Below are 19,954 nucleotides of genomic sequence, written 5' to 3'. Positions count from 1 at the left end.
AGCCCGTTTCCATACATAATTGTTTTAAATTTGAGAAAAGGCGTTACCACAGAAACACGAGCAACAAGACAATTTAAGCTTATATTAGAAAGCTAACGCGCATACTAGTAAAGGTATCTATTACGCAGACTTCTACGGATATCAATAAACCCAAAATATACTGAAAAATGTTAAGGAAACGTCACGGCTGAGATATTTTAGCATTATTGCAACACACAATTTGTATTATAATTGTGTTTCCAATACAAGTGCTCATTAGATAAATCCTCAATATTTATATGAAAATAAGGGATGTGTTTTGTATGATGTCAACGCTGTGAGTTGCTCTAATAAGTGACAAATGAAAACAAAAGGAATTCTTATGCGATTTGGATAGACAAAACGATAGTAAAGTAACAATATATTCTTTACAATAATATTGTTTATGATTTGTAATCTACAATACAGAAGAGCCATGTTAAGAAAATCAAACTGAAAGGTTGAAATAACAGCATCGCGAGTCATCACATACCTGTCAAATTTGTTTTCACGATCTGTCAAAATAATTTTTATCTCTCCATTCTGCATGTGAATTGTTTTTGTAAGTATCTTAGTAGGACATTGTAGTGTGTTACTAACTATACATTCCACATTAATATTTGTGCTTGAAATTGCTTTGTTGAGCTCACTGAAGTCACGTAAGTTTTTCTATTGTTTTAGTTTATTGTCTTTTATAAAGGTACCAAACCCCGTAAATAAGATTTAGAATTGTTCCTTTCTGGTGGGGGAAAAAACTATTTGGTTGCATTATAAGATAAAGATTTTTGGAAAGAACGAAATATTGTTTGGGCTTTTTTGTCATTCACCAGAAATTCGAAACGTGATTCCACCTTTTTCCGTATTTTCCTTCTTGATTCCATATAAAATACCTTTGTATTTCAAACCTGGAAAAAAATGTACTTGAAGGAACAGAGACAAGGGAAATTTAGATTCAGCCTATTTAAATTTACTTTGGTAACAAGGTAACCTACCTTCTTAATCTAAAAAGGTTTATACTGTGTATAAAAACAAACCTGTTTATTTCATGTTTACACAAATATCTATATGTCCAGTCATGCGATGTGAACACGATAGGCCCTATATCATAATATACGTAGTATAGAAAATGAAAAGACCGCAGCATCAATAATGTCATAGCGTACTATATTCTGTAGTTACCATATTCGCATTCATCTTTTAGATAAAGTTTTATCGTTGCCCTCCATGTATCACGTGTTATTTCTTACTTATATAAATGTAATGTCTCATGTTTTTGTATATGTACAAACTGAGAGTTACATGAAATAGACTTTAAACTTTAAAAAAAAATTAATTTAGTTGGTGTAAACTGTAATTTTACAAGGATATGATTCATTTTGGAAAGACGTATTAAACCGTGAGTAAATATTTATAAAAATAATATTTAAAATGTACTAATTACCATCTCAAACGTTATGATTTTGGTCAAGATGAATAATGAAAACATGAAAGCATACAAGTAAATTATTTATGTCTTTATTTAATCTTGGTATAGGTTTTAGATCACTCCTTACTGACGAAAAGAGAAATTCACCAATTCACCTTAAAACTACATCGTTTTCGTCTTATTTTTTTCCGAAATAAAGAAAAAAAAAGATATATGATGAATCGTTTAATGTGACTGCCTTAGGCAAATTGACTTAATTCACTGTGCGTCCATATCATATGTATCATGTTTAAAACAACGACTACTCCAATTTTGAATCAAATGGGGAAAGGCAAAAATACAAGTATTTTCTGTAAGTCCTTTCAGATATTAACACTTTCCGGAGAGCGTACCTTGAATACGCATTTATAAAGCTCCTCGGCAGAGTTATAAATACATACTACTTTGAGCTAGACGGGAAATGTTACGCTTAACCCTAACCCTGCTAAATTTCCATAATGAACTTGTCCATCTTTCAATTTGGGCAGTACCATTAACTGTTAAAAGGGGAGCTTACCAAAATGTTACTGACTGAATGGCGAACAGTGCAGACCATGATCAGACTGCACGGATGTGTAGGCTGATCTTGGTCTGCACTGGTCGCAAAGGCAGAATCACTTGCCGCCAGCAGGATAAGGGTTAATGCTCTCCATATCGATCGTTATCTACGTCATTTCAATAAACATCAACATTGTCGTCTGTACCGTCATCATTATCATCATCATTTTCTTGCAAAGTTTTAGAATCATTATAAGTGTTATCATACCAGTTGGTCACTTTGTCTGGTTTAACCCGACTTAAATAATTCCGCCAGTTTTCAACGTAAACATTTACCAGTGTCAAATTTGTTTAAAATTAAACTCGAGCCTATTTTGAAAGTTTAAAATAACAAGTGGGGATCATTTTACGATGGATGAAATCTTACATGGTAACCTATTTACCTTAACGTTTAAAATAATCATGGCAACAGAGATGTTTAAAATATCTTATCGTAAATTCTTATAAAAAAAAAAAAAAGAATAGAATTATCTTTCTGGTTTAAAGCAGCTTGAAAATATTTTATTTCATGTTCGTGTTATTTTCATTTATTTAAACAAATTTCAAAGCTTAAAATACTTACAGCAGTAAACCTTCTCTTACAATTTTCATGGAAAAATCATTGTGCTTGCTCATGTATAGTGTTGGAATACAGAGGAAAAGCCGAAGCTGTGTTCCTTAAATAGACCAGTATCAACGCCTTTGAAATCTACATTTAGATATATAGGTTACGGAATTCGTTTACATGATAACATTAATTTAGTTCAAGAAACCACTATATTCTACTGAAATATGAACAATTTTAGAGCATAGTTTTAGCATATAAGTGCAAACTATCAATGGAAACTGAAAAATAGGTACTAGTATAACAAATTCAACTGCGCAATATTCATTTGAAAATGGCCGTAATAAGTAACCTTTCAACCAAATACATTTCAATAACACCAGTAACCATCGTTAATGTTCTTACTTCCGCATAACATTTCAATATTACTACATAATAGCAGATCGAAAGACTTGTAAAAATATTCGACTAATAATGGCTTTTTTAAATAGTTCAAATAAGACAATTGTTCAGAATTACGTACTTTCAAGATAAAGCTATTAATTTTGCGCGGTAACTGACACGTAACATGATGACGTCAGTGACCTCATTTTAAGACAACACTGTTTTATAGCGTTTCTACGGAATCCTGTTCGTGCCACTTAAATTGTCGCCTCGCCAACACGCGACAACGCGATAATTATCGCGTTGTCGCCTTGTCCGAAAACATACTTACATGCGAGATTTAACAATCCTCGCGAGGTTAAGAGGGCGACAATTATCGTCTTAATTTTCGCATGTCTTTCTTAAACCTCGCATCGTGAAATTGAAATCCAATATACATAGTTGCGAGAATTTGTAAAGTAAAACCTCGCATTGTCGCCCGGTGATAGGGATTATTTCTTACTACAGCACCGTTGGTGAAATTTTCTGCTACACCGTTGACAAAGGGAAACTACGGAATCCGGTCAGTGTCCCATTTAATGCCGACGAAATATTGTCAAAAAGCTAGTATGAAAACAATTTTCTACACGCCGTCGGAAAAAATTGCTAAACTTTGCAATTTTTGCTTAAAATATTAGCCGTAAAAAAGGAAAAGGTGCTTATGAAATATTTAGTTTACGTAAATAACTGCAAATAAAACTTTTTGTAGAAAATGACACTATTTGAAAGTCTGTGTTAAAATAAGAAATTCTAACACGATCCGATTCATTTTCCTATTAAACAAAGAAGGCTGGAAACAGTGAATTATTAAACATTCTAACATGGCTCGATTTGATTTCCAGTTAAGCAAAGAAGAAAATCAAGCTCTATATATTCTGCGATAAACAACGGTTGACGCGCGGAACGGTAAGAGAGCATTATTACGTCAATTATGACGGCATATTGCCGCATGACGTTCGATACATTACTCCTCGCGTAAACGAAGTCCAGTATAATATCTATTAAAATATATCAATGACCATGTCAGAATGAAAACAATCAATGCCTTCTTGTTATTTATCGTCTAATTTACCACGGTTCATCGTTCAGATGCTTCAGTATTTAACCACTCGGGCTAACGCCCTCGTGGTTCAATTCCTACGCATCTGAACTCTGAACCGTGGTAAATCAGACGATAAACAACTCGAAGGCCTTGATTATTTGTTAAACAATTCACTGTTCTGACGTCACAATTATTACGTCATAGCGTCAAGCGGCGTAGCGGCGCGCTGGAAAAGAACCCGATTGAAAACGGGCAAATATTTAATTCATGCCGACATGGATGTACTTTAAAGTCCTTAATAACGTGTTAGAATCGAAATAATATATCTCATTTTAAATTAGTGATTTGCTCTTGAATAAATCACTGTTTGTCGTTCAGATGCGTAGCAATATATCACTCGGGCTGCGCCCTCGTGATATAATTCCTTCGCATCTGAACTCCCAACAGTGATTTATTCAGCGACAAATCACCGATGAGATATATTATTTCTTAAATATATGTTCGTCCGACTGTACGTAATTTAGAATATAAGCTGTATTTCCGTACGGAAAAATCCATGTTTTTCAATAACTTCAACTAATTCTAGAATGTCCAAACACAAGATATTTTTATGAAAAAACTTCTAACAGTAAAATGTAAATATTGTCTTAACAGTCATATAATTTGAATATTTTTACAAACTACGGTTTCGTCGTGGGACAGTCTCAAAATGTACCATTTTTCGTGAAACTATGCATACTTCTTCATACTTGTATATTGAATATAGAGGTTGACCTTGTCAGAGGAGTCATATCTTCATAACCTGATGTCCGATTTTAATAAATAAATGATACGTTTAATGCAAAGGGCAAGCCAGTACCCAAAGAAAACAAGCCAAGTTTGGTTCAAATCCGGTCGACCAGGGGTCAAGGTCACAAGTTAAAGTCCGGTAATATTATCAAAAAAAATGAACTTCTATGAGCAGTCAAGGCAGACACTATCTTCACTGAGTCTAACGACACATTGGAGCAATTCTCACGGCTCCCTCAGTCGGACCAGCTTAGTCTTTGCCAGCAACCTACCGCATATACCAAGTTTGGTCATTTTCTGATACCTGTCCTGAGCTCTGATGACATTATATGGACTTGTAAGTAGCTTAAATGTAAAGCTTAGATATCTACCAACATATCCATATAAGGTATAGGTAGGTACCCGGGATTTAGAGACACGAAAAACGGTCAAAATCTAACCTAGTGTCATTATTACAATACCGTACCTCCATGTACTACCTCCCCTGACACAGATGGTTCTCCCAAGCAAGTACAAAAAAAAAGAAGAAAAAAAACGGAGACAAAAATATTTTGTGTATTAAAGTGTACCTTGGTGAATATTCTAGAAAAGATATTTTTTGTTTCATTTTTTTTTTTCAGGAAATCGAGTTTAATCCATGTCATCGACGGAACTGCCTTCAAAAATAAAACATCTTACCCTAAACTAATATTCTTGGGTGTGAATGGTTGTTGGGGTGGGTATCTTTAAAAAACTTTGAAAAATGCAAAAAATTAAAGTTTTGTGTAATAAAAAATTATTATTAGTAAGTGCTAGGCACAAACTTTAAACCAAATGAGTGATGAATAAATTTTGACCCTCAATGATGTGACCTTTACCTGATCAATACATATAAAAATCACGGGAAAAATCAAATTTTGGTCGGGTTTTATATTTTTTAAGTCCAGTGCTGCAGATATATCATTATAATTACAATATAATGTAGATAAATGTCGTAGCTACAAAATAAGAACATAACACCACGAAATGAGGTTTCAGGAAATAAGTTGGCAGCCTAGCAGCCTATACATTATCCTTAAATGAGTAATCGTTCACATCAAGACAATCCTAGCACTCTAGCAATTTTGCAACCGAGAAAACTAGCGGCCTAGCAGCATATCTAGGGGCAAATTAAATTGAAACAAAGCCGGTGACATAGTATTTTTATTTCATTTTTCAATACATCATAACATGATCTTTTAATACAAAACATTTCATCAAAATCTATTATTGAGAAAAAAAACGAAACTGTAGCGAGCGTCCTTAATCTCCCGTTACAAAAAAATCTGATACTAAAATTGACATGAAGAAAACATTCGTGACTTTCAATGTGTTATATTTTAGTGTTGTTTATTTCAATGACAAGTGTTGATTTTTTAACTTATATACTCTTAAGATATTGACGTGCTTAAAATTAAATTGCGGCAATGTATTTGGTGATTGCATTTAGTATTTTTATTAGCTCACCTGAGCACAAAGTGCTCGGGGTGAGCTATTGTGATCGCTCATAGGCCGGCATCCGTCCGTCCGTCGTCCGTCCACACTTTCCTTTAAACAGCATCTCCTCCTTAACCACCAAGGCAATTTTGATGAAACTTCAAAGGGATGCTCCTTGGATTGTCTTCTTTAAAAATTGTTCAAAGAATTGAATTCCATACTCTGGTTGCCATGGCAACCGAAATGAAAAACTTTAAAAAAATATTCTTTTCCAAAACCACAGGGCCTAAGGCTTTGATAGTTGGTATGTAGCATCATCTAATGGTCCTCTACCAAGATTGTTCAAAGTATTCCCATAAGGTCAAATATGGCCCCGCCCTGGGGGTCACATGGTTTATATAGACTTATATACGGAAAAAATTGGAAAATCTTCTTGTCCAAAACCACAAGGCCTATGGCTTTGATATTTGGTAAGTATCATCATCTAGTGGTCCTCTACCAAGATTGTGCAAACTATCTTCTTATGGTCAAATATGGCCCCGCCCTGGGGGTCACATGGTTTATATAGAAATAATATTTCATCTGATGAGAAGGCAAACAGCCCCCTTTACACATAAATGGTACTTAATATTATAGCTAAATAACATACATTTTAAGATAGGTTAAAGGCGGAAGGATAAACCCTTGAGGTCACAGGAGATGAAATATGGAAATCAAGTACAGCATGAACAATGAAAAATCAGCTTTAGACCTAATTTAACAAGTTAAGACCCTGGTTCGAGCCCTTGTGTCATCACATATACCCTTACTACATATGGTCTTGCTTGTACGGGTCCTGGCTTCTGTTAAAAACAATTCGGGTATATTGGATACCATCTGAGGTCAGGACATGCAATATAATAGTATGGAGGAATGTTGGAGTCAAAACAGCATTATTCTTATCAATATTGGACGGTTTTCACATCCCGGTTGGATGTCCCGTGACCCTGCATATACCACTATGTTATATCATAAGATAGGCATATGTCCTTGTTATTAAATGAAGCCAAGTTTGAGTATTTGACATACCCATAAGCAATTCTCTCGTCTCCCCCGGTCGGGCCCGCTTAAGCTTGGTCTGCACCCTACCGCATATATCAAGTTTGGTCATTTTCTAAAACCTGTTTTGAGCGCTGATGGCATCATATGGACTTGTAAGTAGCTTAGACATCAACCAACATATTTATATATGGAATGCACTCAGTTCCAAAAGAAAGTGTGCACTTAGTTTTCAGTTATTTTTTCTCGGTTATTTTCATGAAAACTTATAATGTTTGGTACCAAAATTTAAATTAGTTCGTAAACAAATTGGTGTGCATTTTAGATTTTGAGTTATACCTGAGAGTTAGTGTATGAAAAAATGAAACAAAAACGTCGAGGAATTTTTTAAAATATTTAAACTTAAAAAGTGCACACTTTCTTTTGGAACTGAGTATATGTAGGTACCCGGGATGTACAGACTCGAACCCGCCCCAACCCCTACGACTATCCGAGGTACTCAAACATGGCATCAAATGATAGCCAGGACTTTATCGAAAACCTTTCAAACGTGGTCAAAATAAGCAGATTTTCAAAGTTCGAACACTACCTGGTGACCTTCTACAACTTGCCCTGACCCCTAGGTACTAGGTACCTGAACTGGGTCTCAATCTGTAGCTAGGACCTATACCTATCGACGAGAGAATTGCTCCAATGGTGTCGTTAGACTCAATGAAAATTGTATTTTCGTTTTCAGGACTGCCTTAACAGCTCTGAAAAGTTCATATTTTGAAAATATTACTGAACTTTGACCTATGACCTTGACCCCAGTCGACCGGGCTCGAACCCGACTTGACCTGTTTTCTCAAGGTTCTGCCATGTTCTTTGCAAAAAGATATTATTTATTAAAATCAGACATCAAGTTATGAAGATATAGCTTCTCTGACAAGGCCCTACCCTCTATTTAGTATAATTTATTATGGAGTATGCATATTTGCACGAAAAATAGTACACTTTTAGACGGTCCTCCGACGAAACCGTCCTCGATGAAAATGTATAAATCACATATCTGTTTAGACAATGATAAGATTTAATTTATAAAATATAATTCATTAAAATATCTTATGTTTGGAACATTCTACAATTATTTGAAGTTAATGAAAACCGCGAACTCTTTCCATACGGAAAAGTACGGAAATGCAGCTTTTATCCTAAATTACGCACATGCGGACGAACAGATGTTGTCTCTTTTGTCACAAACTTTCAGATATCATAGTAGCGATATAGTTTGTTACGGGGAAAATAAGTCTCTGAAAATATATATGCTAAAAAATGTCGAAAACCGTTTTAAAGTAAGTGTATTTTTAAAATTATATGAAATAAAGAACAGTCGGATTTAGCGGTGTTCAGCCAGCAGAGACAGTCATTAGAAATTGATAAATAATATCCAGGAAGAATTACATCGATCAATTTGTCCGGAAATTTAATCCCAAGCGACAGTGCGACAATGCGACAGTGCGAGGTTTTACTAATTCTCGCAACTATGTCTATTGGATTTCAGTTTCACGACGCGAGAATTAAGGAAGACATGCGACAATTAAGACGATAATTATCGCCCTCTTAACCTCGCGAGGATTGTTAAATGTCGCATGTACATATGTTTTTGGACAGGGCGATTATCGCGTTGTCGCGTGTTGGCGAGGCGACAATTTAAGTGGCACGAACAGGATTCCGTACGTGTCTGTGGTAATTAATTCATTATTTCAACATCGAATCGGAGACAGGGTAATGATTCTTTTTTGAGAAGAATAAATATACATTCAGACATTTATTTTCTGGTAAACGTTGTCGTAAATCGTCACGTTAGCTTCCAGTTCGGCATGCGAACATAAGGTTACCTGCTTAAAAATCATTACTGTTTTCTCGAACTTTGACGAGCCCAATTGTTTTAGTTTGTTTGGAATGGCATTGTCTAGATGAGCATTGTCAAATGGTGTTTCCAGTATTTGTAAAACTGTTTTGAATCGAACAGCGTAAGTAGAAACTGCAACCATGACTAATTTCATATCACAGTTTATGATGACATGGGTGTTGGTTTTGTTTAGTCAAAATTAGTTTTCCAACCTTTTTGGTAAAATTTACTGTTAATATTTCTATTTAGTTTCTGAATTGCAAACCTGCAAGCGATGTTTCTAATTCCTGCTTTCTCATTGCCAGCATCTCAAATAATATATGTAACATAGATTAAACAGACATGTAGTCGACTAATTAGTGTGATTGTCGTCATAGACTGTGTTGTGCAAGACTGTCCAGATTACTGCCATACTGAAGAAAGTTAAAAGATATAAAAGAAAGTTAAAAGATATAAATGGGATTTTTCAATATGTGTATTTTTAAACAGGATTGACCGTGGCCGACTGGCTAAGCTTGCTGACTTCGAATCTGCTGTTCCTCACCGCTGTGGGTACGAAACCTCGCTTTGAGTTTAAAATTCTTTTATGTGAGTATGTCATTTAGAATGGTCGGTTGGTTTACCTAGGTGTCCGCCCGTGCTTAATATGATATTCAAAGAGGCACCTGTGGTCCTCCTCCACAAACAAACTTTTAAAAGCATGTGTGTGTTCGGGTTTAACGTCTTTTTCAACAATTTTTCAGTCGTATAAACGACGGTGTCTACTTGTATCAGTAAGCACAATGCCAAACTTTATAGTGCTGCCTCACTAAAATATCACGCCGTAGACACGTGACATGATACCCCACCCAGTCACATTATACTGACACCGGGATGACCAGTCCTAGCACTACCCTCTTAATGCTGAGCGACAAGCGAGGAAGCTACTAGTACCAGTTTTTACGTCTTTGGTATGATGCGGCCGGGGATCGAACCCAAGACCTCCCGCACTCGAAGCGGACGCTCTACCACTAGGCTACCGAGACGTAGCCATTTGAACTATAATTGTGTTGATTAGATATAAGAACCCAGTGAAAAGAAGTTTCAGTTAACACCGAATCTTCTATATTCGATATGATGTAATCACCATTCATATAGGTAGGCCTACATCAAAAGTTTGAATTGAGTGATTTATGATTATATGTAACTGATAGTAATTTAGAGAAATACTGTAAATAGAGTATATTACTTGACTGTCTTTCCATATTGACTTTATTAAAAGAGTTTAATAAAATAATAAAACGCGAGGCTCTGCCAAGCATTTTATCAATTTTATTCAACGAGTTTAATAAATTCAATGTGGAAAGTCACAAATGTAATACATGTATTCTTTATATCACATGCTATCTTTTCCTGTCGAAACAACAAAAAGTTACTTTATTCTACTATATAAACAAGTCAATTTGACCAACGTCATCTATACTGAAAACGACGTCGACGTCAAAGCTTTATTACACTAGTGTATTAACATTTTTAAGTAATGGCTTTATTACACTCCCGCGATGTCAATCATGTGATATATAAAAAAGGTAAGAAAAAGTATTTTGAATAATATAACTCTCAGTATCTTATTTCAGAATGACTTTTTAGGATCATTAATTTACAGGGTATTTATTCATGCATAATATGTATAAATAACTTATATACTTTTATGCTATCCAATTGACAATCAAATCAGTGTCAATGAAAAAAAGTTACATAGAAATTTAGCTTCTAGTTCTTTACCTCCTTCCAACTGACTTGACTTAGTTTATTATATTTTCTATATTATTTTATGGCCGCCGAAAACATGTTTAATAAGTTATACAAACGGTAACTTGTCATAGATATTTGAATATAACTTGCACAGTCATTTAATCAGGTAAGAAGTGCAGTGTATTGGTGATGACTGTACGAGTAGATGGAACCTAAAATCAATATTGGAAAACTCTCATTACATCTGGGTAAATACTCTGAAGTTAATTGATTTCTTCTAATTGTAAGATGATTAATACATGAAAGAATGAGATAGGCAGCTTTAATATGGATCTACCATAGATAATTGCCATTAAAGGAAAATGGCGAAATTATCATTATGCGATCGAAAGTATAACAAATTCTGGAGTAAAACCATTGTTAAATGAAAATCAGGAATGGGGCATTTCTTTCTAAACTAAACGCATATATATAATTTATGTAGTTTTATATGCGATATGTGTATGACGGTGACAGATTTACGCAAGAAGGAATGGTTATTAGAGCCAAGAACATGTGTGTTAACATTTTAATTTGACTGTATAAAATTTAGCGTCCCAGTAACTCTTGACGGAATGACAAAGATTCCCCTACAATCTCATACATGATCACACGATGTGCTAAAATATCAGCTTATTTTAAACATCCGCCTTCGTCAAAAAAGAAAACATTGGTGAAAGTCGATAGCATAGACGTTAGTTGTATGTAATTTTTTCAAATAATGTTAGTGAGCGTGTATATTTTTTCACAATACGTAAAAAGCTGTTTTTTAAGTATTGTTGTCAAATCTTGGCTTTCCAGATTGTTAAATGATTCCCACAAATATTTGAACAATCATCTATTTAGATTGTTTAAATCATGCTAATATGTCATGAAAAGGCCAAAAATAGAGGGCGAAATCACGTATCGTTTTATATGTATAGTCTAAATCTTTTCGACAAAAAGTTGGTAGTACATTTGTGTGCCCCTCCCCAACTCAGTGTTTTATAGTGGGCTTCTTACATTTGTCCTTGTCCGTACATCTGTCCGTCAGTTCTAATTTGTGTAGTGAATATCTCCAAATGTGTTCAACCCTGAAATATCACAAGATTGTTATTCAGCATATGAAGTTGTGCACCTGGTGTTTTAACTGGGATAACACATGACCAGACCAGAGTAACGGCCCTAGACGTACCAAAAATTTATGTAAGAGCCTAAAACCTCTTATATAAACTTCATAAATTTTCTTCGTTTACGAAAATACACTTTTAGATATTTTTCCAGATTAGCTTGACGTTTAAAATAGTTACATTAACAACTGTATGTCATTTAGTGTCATCTCTCAAAAATCTTTATAAATTTCAGAAAGGTCTAGCGAAATCTACGACTGCTTTCCGAATACAAATTTGAATTCAACATAAGTATAGTTATGTCATATATATACTAGTATTGATATAAGTTGTTAGTGTCTCAGGTATAAAGCATGTGTTTCTTCTGTTTTATATATCATTAATTCTCTTTTGCAGGGCTGAAGAGTCAATGTATAATCATCAACCCGGAAATAATACAAAAATTGAATAATACATATGACTGACAAATGAAAATGTTTCATGGAAGAAAACGAGTGTGTAAACTATGTTACTGGTTAATGATAATAACATGCTGTATAGTAATATCAATGTTCCTAAGGAGACTGTACATAATAGGAATAGGGTATATGCCTAAAAGGCCAGCGGAACCATTTAACAGAAACTTCGATAAATATGTGGTCAAATATATGCCAATCACTGGAAATCATCCCCTATGAAAACTGTTATTGTTTGGACGTCTTATTTTGGCGAATGGGGCTGGGAAACATGGGCTGAGGATTCTATGAAAAGATGTCCTGCCAAGTGCACTTTCACTCGAGATAAAACTATTGTTGGCGACGCAGACGCTGTACTGTTTAATGCTAATGACATGTGGAAATACCGGACTTTAATTGGTACTTTGTATGAATTTAATATACCAATGCCAGAAGTGAGAACTCCAAGTCAAGTCTGGATTTTACTCAGCATAGAGCCAATGAATACAATGAGAGTATCAATGAATCAGTTTGGGTTTAACTGGACATGTTTACATCGTAGAGAATCAACTGTATATTACCCTTTTACTAATTGGTTTAAAATGTCCTCTGATGAAATCAAGCACAAAGAGACAAATGTTGCCTCACCTGAAAATTATTTAAAATCTAAATCAAAATTTGCTGCAGCTATGATCAGTAACTGTGATGATGACGCTAGGAGGTACAAAATTATCAGAGAACTGAAAAGATACGTTGAAGTAGACGAATTTGGAGACTGTTCTGGAAACGTGATTTGTAATTACAGAAAATCTCCAAACGAATGTAAACAGTTATATGACTACAAATTTTATTTAGCATTTGATAATAGTTTTTGTAGGGATTACGTATCTGAGAAATTTTGGTTGACATTTGATAGAGGACAAATACCCGTTGTTGCGGCACCGAAATATAACTTAGAAATGTTACCTCCTAATTCCTATATAAATGTGTTTGATTTTAGTAGTATTGAAGCATTGGCTGAGAGAATGGTTGAGGTGGGGGCCAATGAGACGCTTTATAACAGCTTCTTCGACTGGAAGAAAATGTACAGTCGCGATGAAAGATCGGTATATTGTAAACTGTGTCAAGAACTACATGCTAACAAAACTGCTCAAAGTTATATTAATATGGATGGATGGATCAACGAAGATATTTGTACGAAACAAACGGTAAATAAACGTTCTTGTTTCCAACTTGAAATCAGCTCGTTCTTGTATTGCTTTAGATTCACTGCATTTGTACATTTAAACAAAAGTTTTGATCATTTACAACAATTATTTCATAAATTTTGGAGTTTCTTTAGACTTCGGCCTCCGTACTTTTAGCCTTTATCGAGGAAAAATAGTTGTAAAAATATATCTGATTGAAAGAAAGTGACACAGAGATTTTTTTAATCTCTTTGGTCGGAAATATATAGAAAAAAAACGTTTGAATATACAAGAAACAAACCAGCATTCGCAAGTCGACTAGGCAGAATCTATTCCATAGATTCGTAAGAACTAGGCAACGCTAAAGCTGGTCAGTATCACTTTAATTGTATACCTTAACTTCATTCAAACTTTTGTGATTCAGGAAAAATATCCCGTTAAAATTATTCTGTAATTTGTTACTGATATGGAAGTTGAACGTAGTTTCATCTTACATAACAATTAAATATATTACATGAAATGTAAAAAAAAATTTCTTTACATTAATGTTTAATTTTCCAGCTATGGTCATCACTGTCAGCATTACTTGAGAGATGGCTGTTCGATATTGGACTGGTCTAAATCTTCATCCCTGCCCTACTTATCCTTTATATTCCACACTGCACACAAAGAACAGGGCGCATAGGAAACGGCTAAAATGTCTTTCCTTGGAATGCCAGAAGCTTCTACCGAAATCCAACTTGTCTATCTGATTTTTTCAAGGTGTTGACAAAAATGAACAACTGTTCTATGATGTGATACTCAAATGAATTTCATCGTTGACAAGTTTTGACGTCCTACAATTGTCCCTAAAACAAGTTTGTTTTGTTAAATTGCCTCTTCATGCTTTTAATGTGCATGTTAACTGATTTCTAAGTAGTATATGTTTTCTGTATCTTTTCTTATCAATGTTATCGTTTAGATAGTATATGACTTGCCTCTTATTCATGAAACGTCTATGCAAGAGCTGTTTAATTAACTTGCAAAAATAAATCCTTGCGAATATTTCTGATTTAACCGTAAGCATCTACAGATACAGGTAATTAGATGCTATAGATTAGAGGTCATTTACCAGGTATTACAAAGCATGATTAATTAGAGTAACCAGTGTCTCTTGAGAAAACAATATTTCATAACTGGGAAGTACTTGTGCCAACTGGATTATTCTATCTTTAGTGTTTCATTAGAAAGTTTTCATTTTTTTAAGTGTTTGATGTATATTCGTCACTGGTGTCTTGTTTTATTATTTTTTATCTGTTTGTAGTAACTGAAAACTAGTGAAATTATGTTTTATGTTTTACTACATCCGACCTTTTTATTTACCCCTAATCATCCCACCCTCATTTTTCTGTATTTAGCATATATTTATAATGTACTTATTGCTGGATTTTTGAAGCAACCTGTCTACAATATTTTTCAGTTACAGCTTCTTTTTGTTATGGGCGTACTTTGCGATGTATGGCTGTGTTTTTGGTGCTATGTGCTTCCGGGAAATTTACTCTTACATTTTATCTTTTTAATAGTATCGAGGTCTCCAATTTTAGATATTTTGAGAATACAGCACTGTATTTACGGTCAGTGTATACAATGTATTTTTCTAACTGGAATATATTTTTAAATAACGATTAATGATCAATAGAAATTGTTTAAATATCAGATTTACACCTTAAATATGTATCTTTCTTTCAAAGGATAGATGTATATATATATATTTAAAAAAAAATGGTTAAGAGAAATAAAAAAAGAGAAACCTTCCGTAAATAAATCGAAGACGTTGTTCAGAAAAAAAAATGTGAATAAGAAACTTTAGTTTTATTCTGGATTAAATATTAAACAATTGACTTAAGCAGCCACATGAAAATAAAGTTTTAAAACCATTGACTTCAGCGGCCACATGAAAATAAACCATTGACTTCAGCGGTCTAATGAAAATAAACCATTGACTTCAGCAGCCACATGAAAATAAACCATTGACTTCAGCAGCCACATGAAAATAAACCATTGACTTCAGCAGCCACATGAAAATAAACCATTGACTTAAGCAGCCACATGAAAATAAAGTTTTAAAACCATTGACTTCAGCGGCCACATGAAAATAAACCATTGAAGTTTTATTCTGGATTAAATATTAAACAATTGACTTAAGCAGCCACATGAAAATAAAGTTTTAAAACCATTGACTTCAGCGGCCACATGAAAATAAACCATTGACTTCAGCGGTCTAATGAAAATAAACCATTGACTTCAGCAGCCACATGAAAATAAACCATTGACTTCAGCAGCCACATGACGATGAACCATTGACTTCAGCAGTCACATGGAAATAAACCATTGACTTAAGCAGCCACATGAAAATAAAGTTTTAAAACCATTGACTTCAGCGGCCACCTGAAAATAAACCATTGAAGTTTTATTCTGGATTAAATATTAAACAATTGTCTTAAGCAGCCACATGAAAATAAAGTTTTAAAACCATTGACTTCAGCGGCCACTTGAAAATAAACCATTGACTTCAGCGGCCTAATGAAAATAAATCATGGACTTCAGCAGCCACATGAAAATAAACCATTGACTTCAGCAGCCACATGTCGATGAACCATTGACTTCAGCAGTCACATGGAAATAAACCATTGACTTCAGCGGCCACATAAAAATAAAGTTTTAAAACCATTGACTTCAGCGGCCACCTGAAAATAAACCATTGACTTTAGCAGCCATATGAAAATAAACCTTTGACTTCAGCGGCCACATGAAAATAAACCATTGACTTCAGCAGCCACATGAAAATAAACCATTGACATTAGCAGCACCATGACAATGAACCATTGATTTCAGCAGTCATATGACAATAAACCATTGACTTCAGCAATCACATGAAAATAAACCATTGACTTCAGCAGCCACATGACAATAAACCAATGCCTTCAGCAGCCACATGAAAAAAATCATTGACTTCAGCAGCCACATGAAAATAAACCATTGACTTCAGCAGTCACATGAAAATAAACCATTGACATCAGCAGCCACATGGCAATAAACCAATGCCTTCAGCAGCCACATGAAAATAAACCAATGCCTTCAGCAGCCACATGAAAATAAACCATTGACATCAGCAGCCACATGAAAATAATCCATTGACAGCAGCAGCCACAGTACACATATACATCTGCATACAAAGATTTTACATTCTTATTGTTAAAAAGCAATATTTATTATTAAAGTTCCATAAGGCTTAAAATTGTATGTTAAAACAAAGATAACAGCTGTCCAAATAGTCGTTACGCATACTTAGATGGCTAGAAAAGCACTAATATTGATATTGCACATGAAAGTTTATTGTTAGAATTATAAAGGGAGGTAATCAAACAATGGATTATGTAATACGTTCTACTAGGTTCACCCACATTCTTACCTTGGACTGTTTTATGTGGCAACAATTATTGAAAATAAGATTTAAAAAGAAATTAATATATTTCATGTTTACAACAACAAAAATATGGCAGCCAAATTATAATCAAATGCATTATGAGCCGTAAATGGGTAATATAGTGATGTTGTTCTGGAATTTTGTTTTGACAGTTTTGACTGGTAATTGCTAGAAATCCCACAAGTCTAACTGATGACTGTATAGATGAATTTACAACGCTATTGGTTGTCATGATGTTTTACTGGATGTTTTGATTTTAATGCACATGCGCACTTTACCTGTGGCAAACAGACTGCTTTACAATAAGTAAACCTGGAACCACTGATACGTAATAGACCTTCCTGGTAAAACTACATAAAATCATCATTATATTAAGAATTGTTTTGCCACAATAAAGAAGATTTTGATGGCACAATTAATTGTACGGAATGCCTTGATTAAAGACAAATATGTTGTTAATCAAAACTTACCTGAGAAGCTGGCTTTATTCTTATTTTCGTCAGAAAAGAACAAGTATTCCCAAGTCTAGATCCAATCACAAAACAAATATAAAACTTGTTCCTTACATTTGAAAATGTCATACTTTCTTTCATTCTATCCGTCAAATGATTTTTTTCTTCAAAATTCAAAAAGCTGTTGTATATATTATTCTCCGATTTGAATGACATCTATAATAAATTCTTAGGGGACCCGGTTCTTTGTGACTGAAGTTGCTGTTTTAAGTAATATACGGGATATCATAACGTTACTATTATGCAACTGACATGATAAAACATAGCGTAAATGTCTGTTTTGTAATAACATAGAAACAGAAAGCCATGTACTGATCAAATGTACTTTGTATGTTGATATCCTTTCCGCATCCTTAACGTAATAAAACGTATTAGCGTCTGATGGCCGTTTCATGCTTCCGTAGAATCAACATTTATTACACGAATATTTCTGAAATGTCTAGGTCTGCAGCTTTCAAATACGGTTATATCTTACATCCGAGGCATATACTGACACTCTCGGACAACATCAGAAACGGCCTTTTGAGCGAGTTGATGAAGTTCCAAAATTATCAATGTACCCGTGGTCCGTTACGGACCCCTGTGGGATTTGTGTTTATCAGCTCAAATATCATTTCGTAGAAAAAGCTGAACTGTCAATACTAAAGCCGTAATTTTATTCGTTAGAAAGTGCTGAAAATGACTCTCCAAACAAAAAGTAAGATGTCCATGCGCTTACATTTAGACGGATGCCCCGCGCGGACCCCTACTATCTACGAATCAAAATAGGCATTCGCTTTCAATTAGCATTTCTACTATGTTCTCTTACTTCCGGAAATAGCTGAAGCAGTAATCATTCTGTGTGCAGAACATATATATGCCTGCAATTGCTATAAATATGTTGCCGTCCTAATTTAATCATTAGACAAAAGCAAAACCAATTTTTACATTTTTCAACGATATGCTTTGAAAACTATTAGACAATGAATAATCCAAATGTTTATCAGAAATTCCCAGTAAGCTTACCGAAATTAACGTATAACTTACTAGCTTATTGGCCCTTCAACTTCAAACAATATGGTTTTACCATGTTTTTAGTAACTAGATATTTCAGATGCAAGTCTGGCTCAACATTATACATTTTACTTACATCGGTACTGACTACTGCTCAGGAAGTACAACACATCATGAAATATGTACCTGTTTGAGCAGTAACTGTTTCACAAAAGTCCTAATCAATGTACTGTCCTAGTGTACCCTGATTTATTGGTGTCTATTTTGTAGATAAATAATCATACTGACTATGTATTGTAGTCTACAATGATATACATAAGACATTCCAACCATAGAATGACTGCGATCAGACCACTGAGTTCATGTTAAAACCTCTAAGTTTACATATATCACTTTGTGTTCTTACTTGAAATATGGAATCAACACTTATTTTTTGAGACAAACCTATTGCATATATCACCTGATTAATATTTAGGAAAAGATAGTCTCGATTTACATTTCAAACTATTGAATATCCTTGATCTCTTTCATGTTTTATTGCAATATGTATTAATTCTAAACTGATTCAACGAACTTAACAACTGAACTATTCAAGGACATACTAAAGTACTCTAGGTTGTTTCTAATCTTAGTCCATTGTGTCTATTTTGCTTTAATTATAAGCTTTATCTGAATTGTATAGAAATCAGATTCATTTAAATCCTTTTTTATCGACTTTATGTCACATGTACGATTATGTCTAATTAAATTGTCAAGAACAGTTAACTTTACATGTATATGGCTCGATAAATACTGTAAAAACTTATTTCAGTCTGACATGCGGTTATCTCCTTAGTTTTGCTTTAAAAATATATGCTCAAATTATTTTAAAACTCTATTCATTCACAAAGTCATAATGAAAAAACCATCTAGAATAAAATCACTATGCACAAGAAAATTACATATTTCATGATTTTGCTCTTAAGGAGTGCCTAGTAAACGTATATTAAAGTCCTCAGCCTAAAGATTTACCTATACTTTCAAAACCTTTCGCACACAAATCATGTACCACACCTGAATTATAAGTATTGAAATTAACATACGATGATCTATCGTAAAACAATCTTACATAAAATCTTAATATACTTAGTTTCTGTTTACAAGATGAATTTGAATATGTGCTCTCACTGGTCCAAACTGAGACAAAACGTTTAAATTTGCCATTTAAATGTGCAGAAAATCTCATAAACATGGTGCACGAACTTCTACACTGTTCAT

The 19,954-nt window shown here is 34.1% G+C and overlaps 1 protein-coding gene across 3 annotated transcripts; it reads left to right on the top strand.

Moving 5' to 3' along the window:
* The first annotated feature begins 1,188 nt into the window (after positions 1 to 1,188).
* On the top strand, positions 1,189 to 18,220 carry LOC123546242 (alpha-(1,3)-fucosyltransferase C-like). Of its 3 annotated transcripts, XM_053524519.1 has the most exons (5): positions 1,189 to 1,414; positions 9,713 to 9,811; positions 11,124 to 11,205; positions 12,502 to 13,747; positions 14,288 to 18,220. In XM_053524519.1, exons 4-5 carry the CDS (start codon positions 12,779 to 12,781, stop codon positions 14,345 to 14,347), a joined length of 1,029 nt encoding a protein of 342 aa, XP_053380494.1. In that variant the 5' UTR covers positions 1,189 to 1,414; positions 9,713 to 9,811; positions 11,124 to 11,205; positions 12,502 to 12,778; the 3' UTR covers positions 14,348 to 18,220. The 3 variants fall into 3 exon arrangements, with proteins under 3 accessions (XP_053380494.1, XP_053380493.1, XP_045188374.2); XM_053524518.1 differs by lacking the exon at positions 11,124 to 11,205; XM_045332439.2 differs by lacking the exons at positions 9,713 to 9,811; positions 11,124 to 11,205.
* The last annotated feature ends 1,734 nt before the right edge of the window (positions 18,221 to 19,954 follow it).

This window comes from Mercenaria mercenaria, chromosome 15 (genome assembly GCF_021730395.1).
Source record: "Mercenaria mercenaria strain notata chromosome 15, MADL_Memer_1, whole genome shotgun sequence".
NCBI classification, from domain to species: domain Eukaryota; kingdom Metazoa; phylum Mollusca; class Bivalvia; order Venerida; family Veneridae; genus Mercenaria; species Mercenaria mercenaria.
The sequence above is the reverse complement of the archived record's forward strand: the minus strand, read 5'-3'. Positions and strand labels throughout refer to the sequence as shown.

What these genes read in the sequence shown, in the direction of transcription:
- LOC123546242 (XM_045332439.2), top strand. Translation starts at nt 12,779, where the DNA reads ATGAAAACTGTTATTGTTTGGACGTCTTATTTTGGCGAATGGGGCTGG. An exon ending in ATATTTGTACGAAACAAACG is followed by an intron (nt 13,748 to 14,287) that starts GTAAATAAACGT and finishes TTAATTTTCCAG; the next exon opens with CTATGGTCATCACTGTCAGC.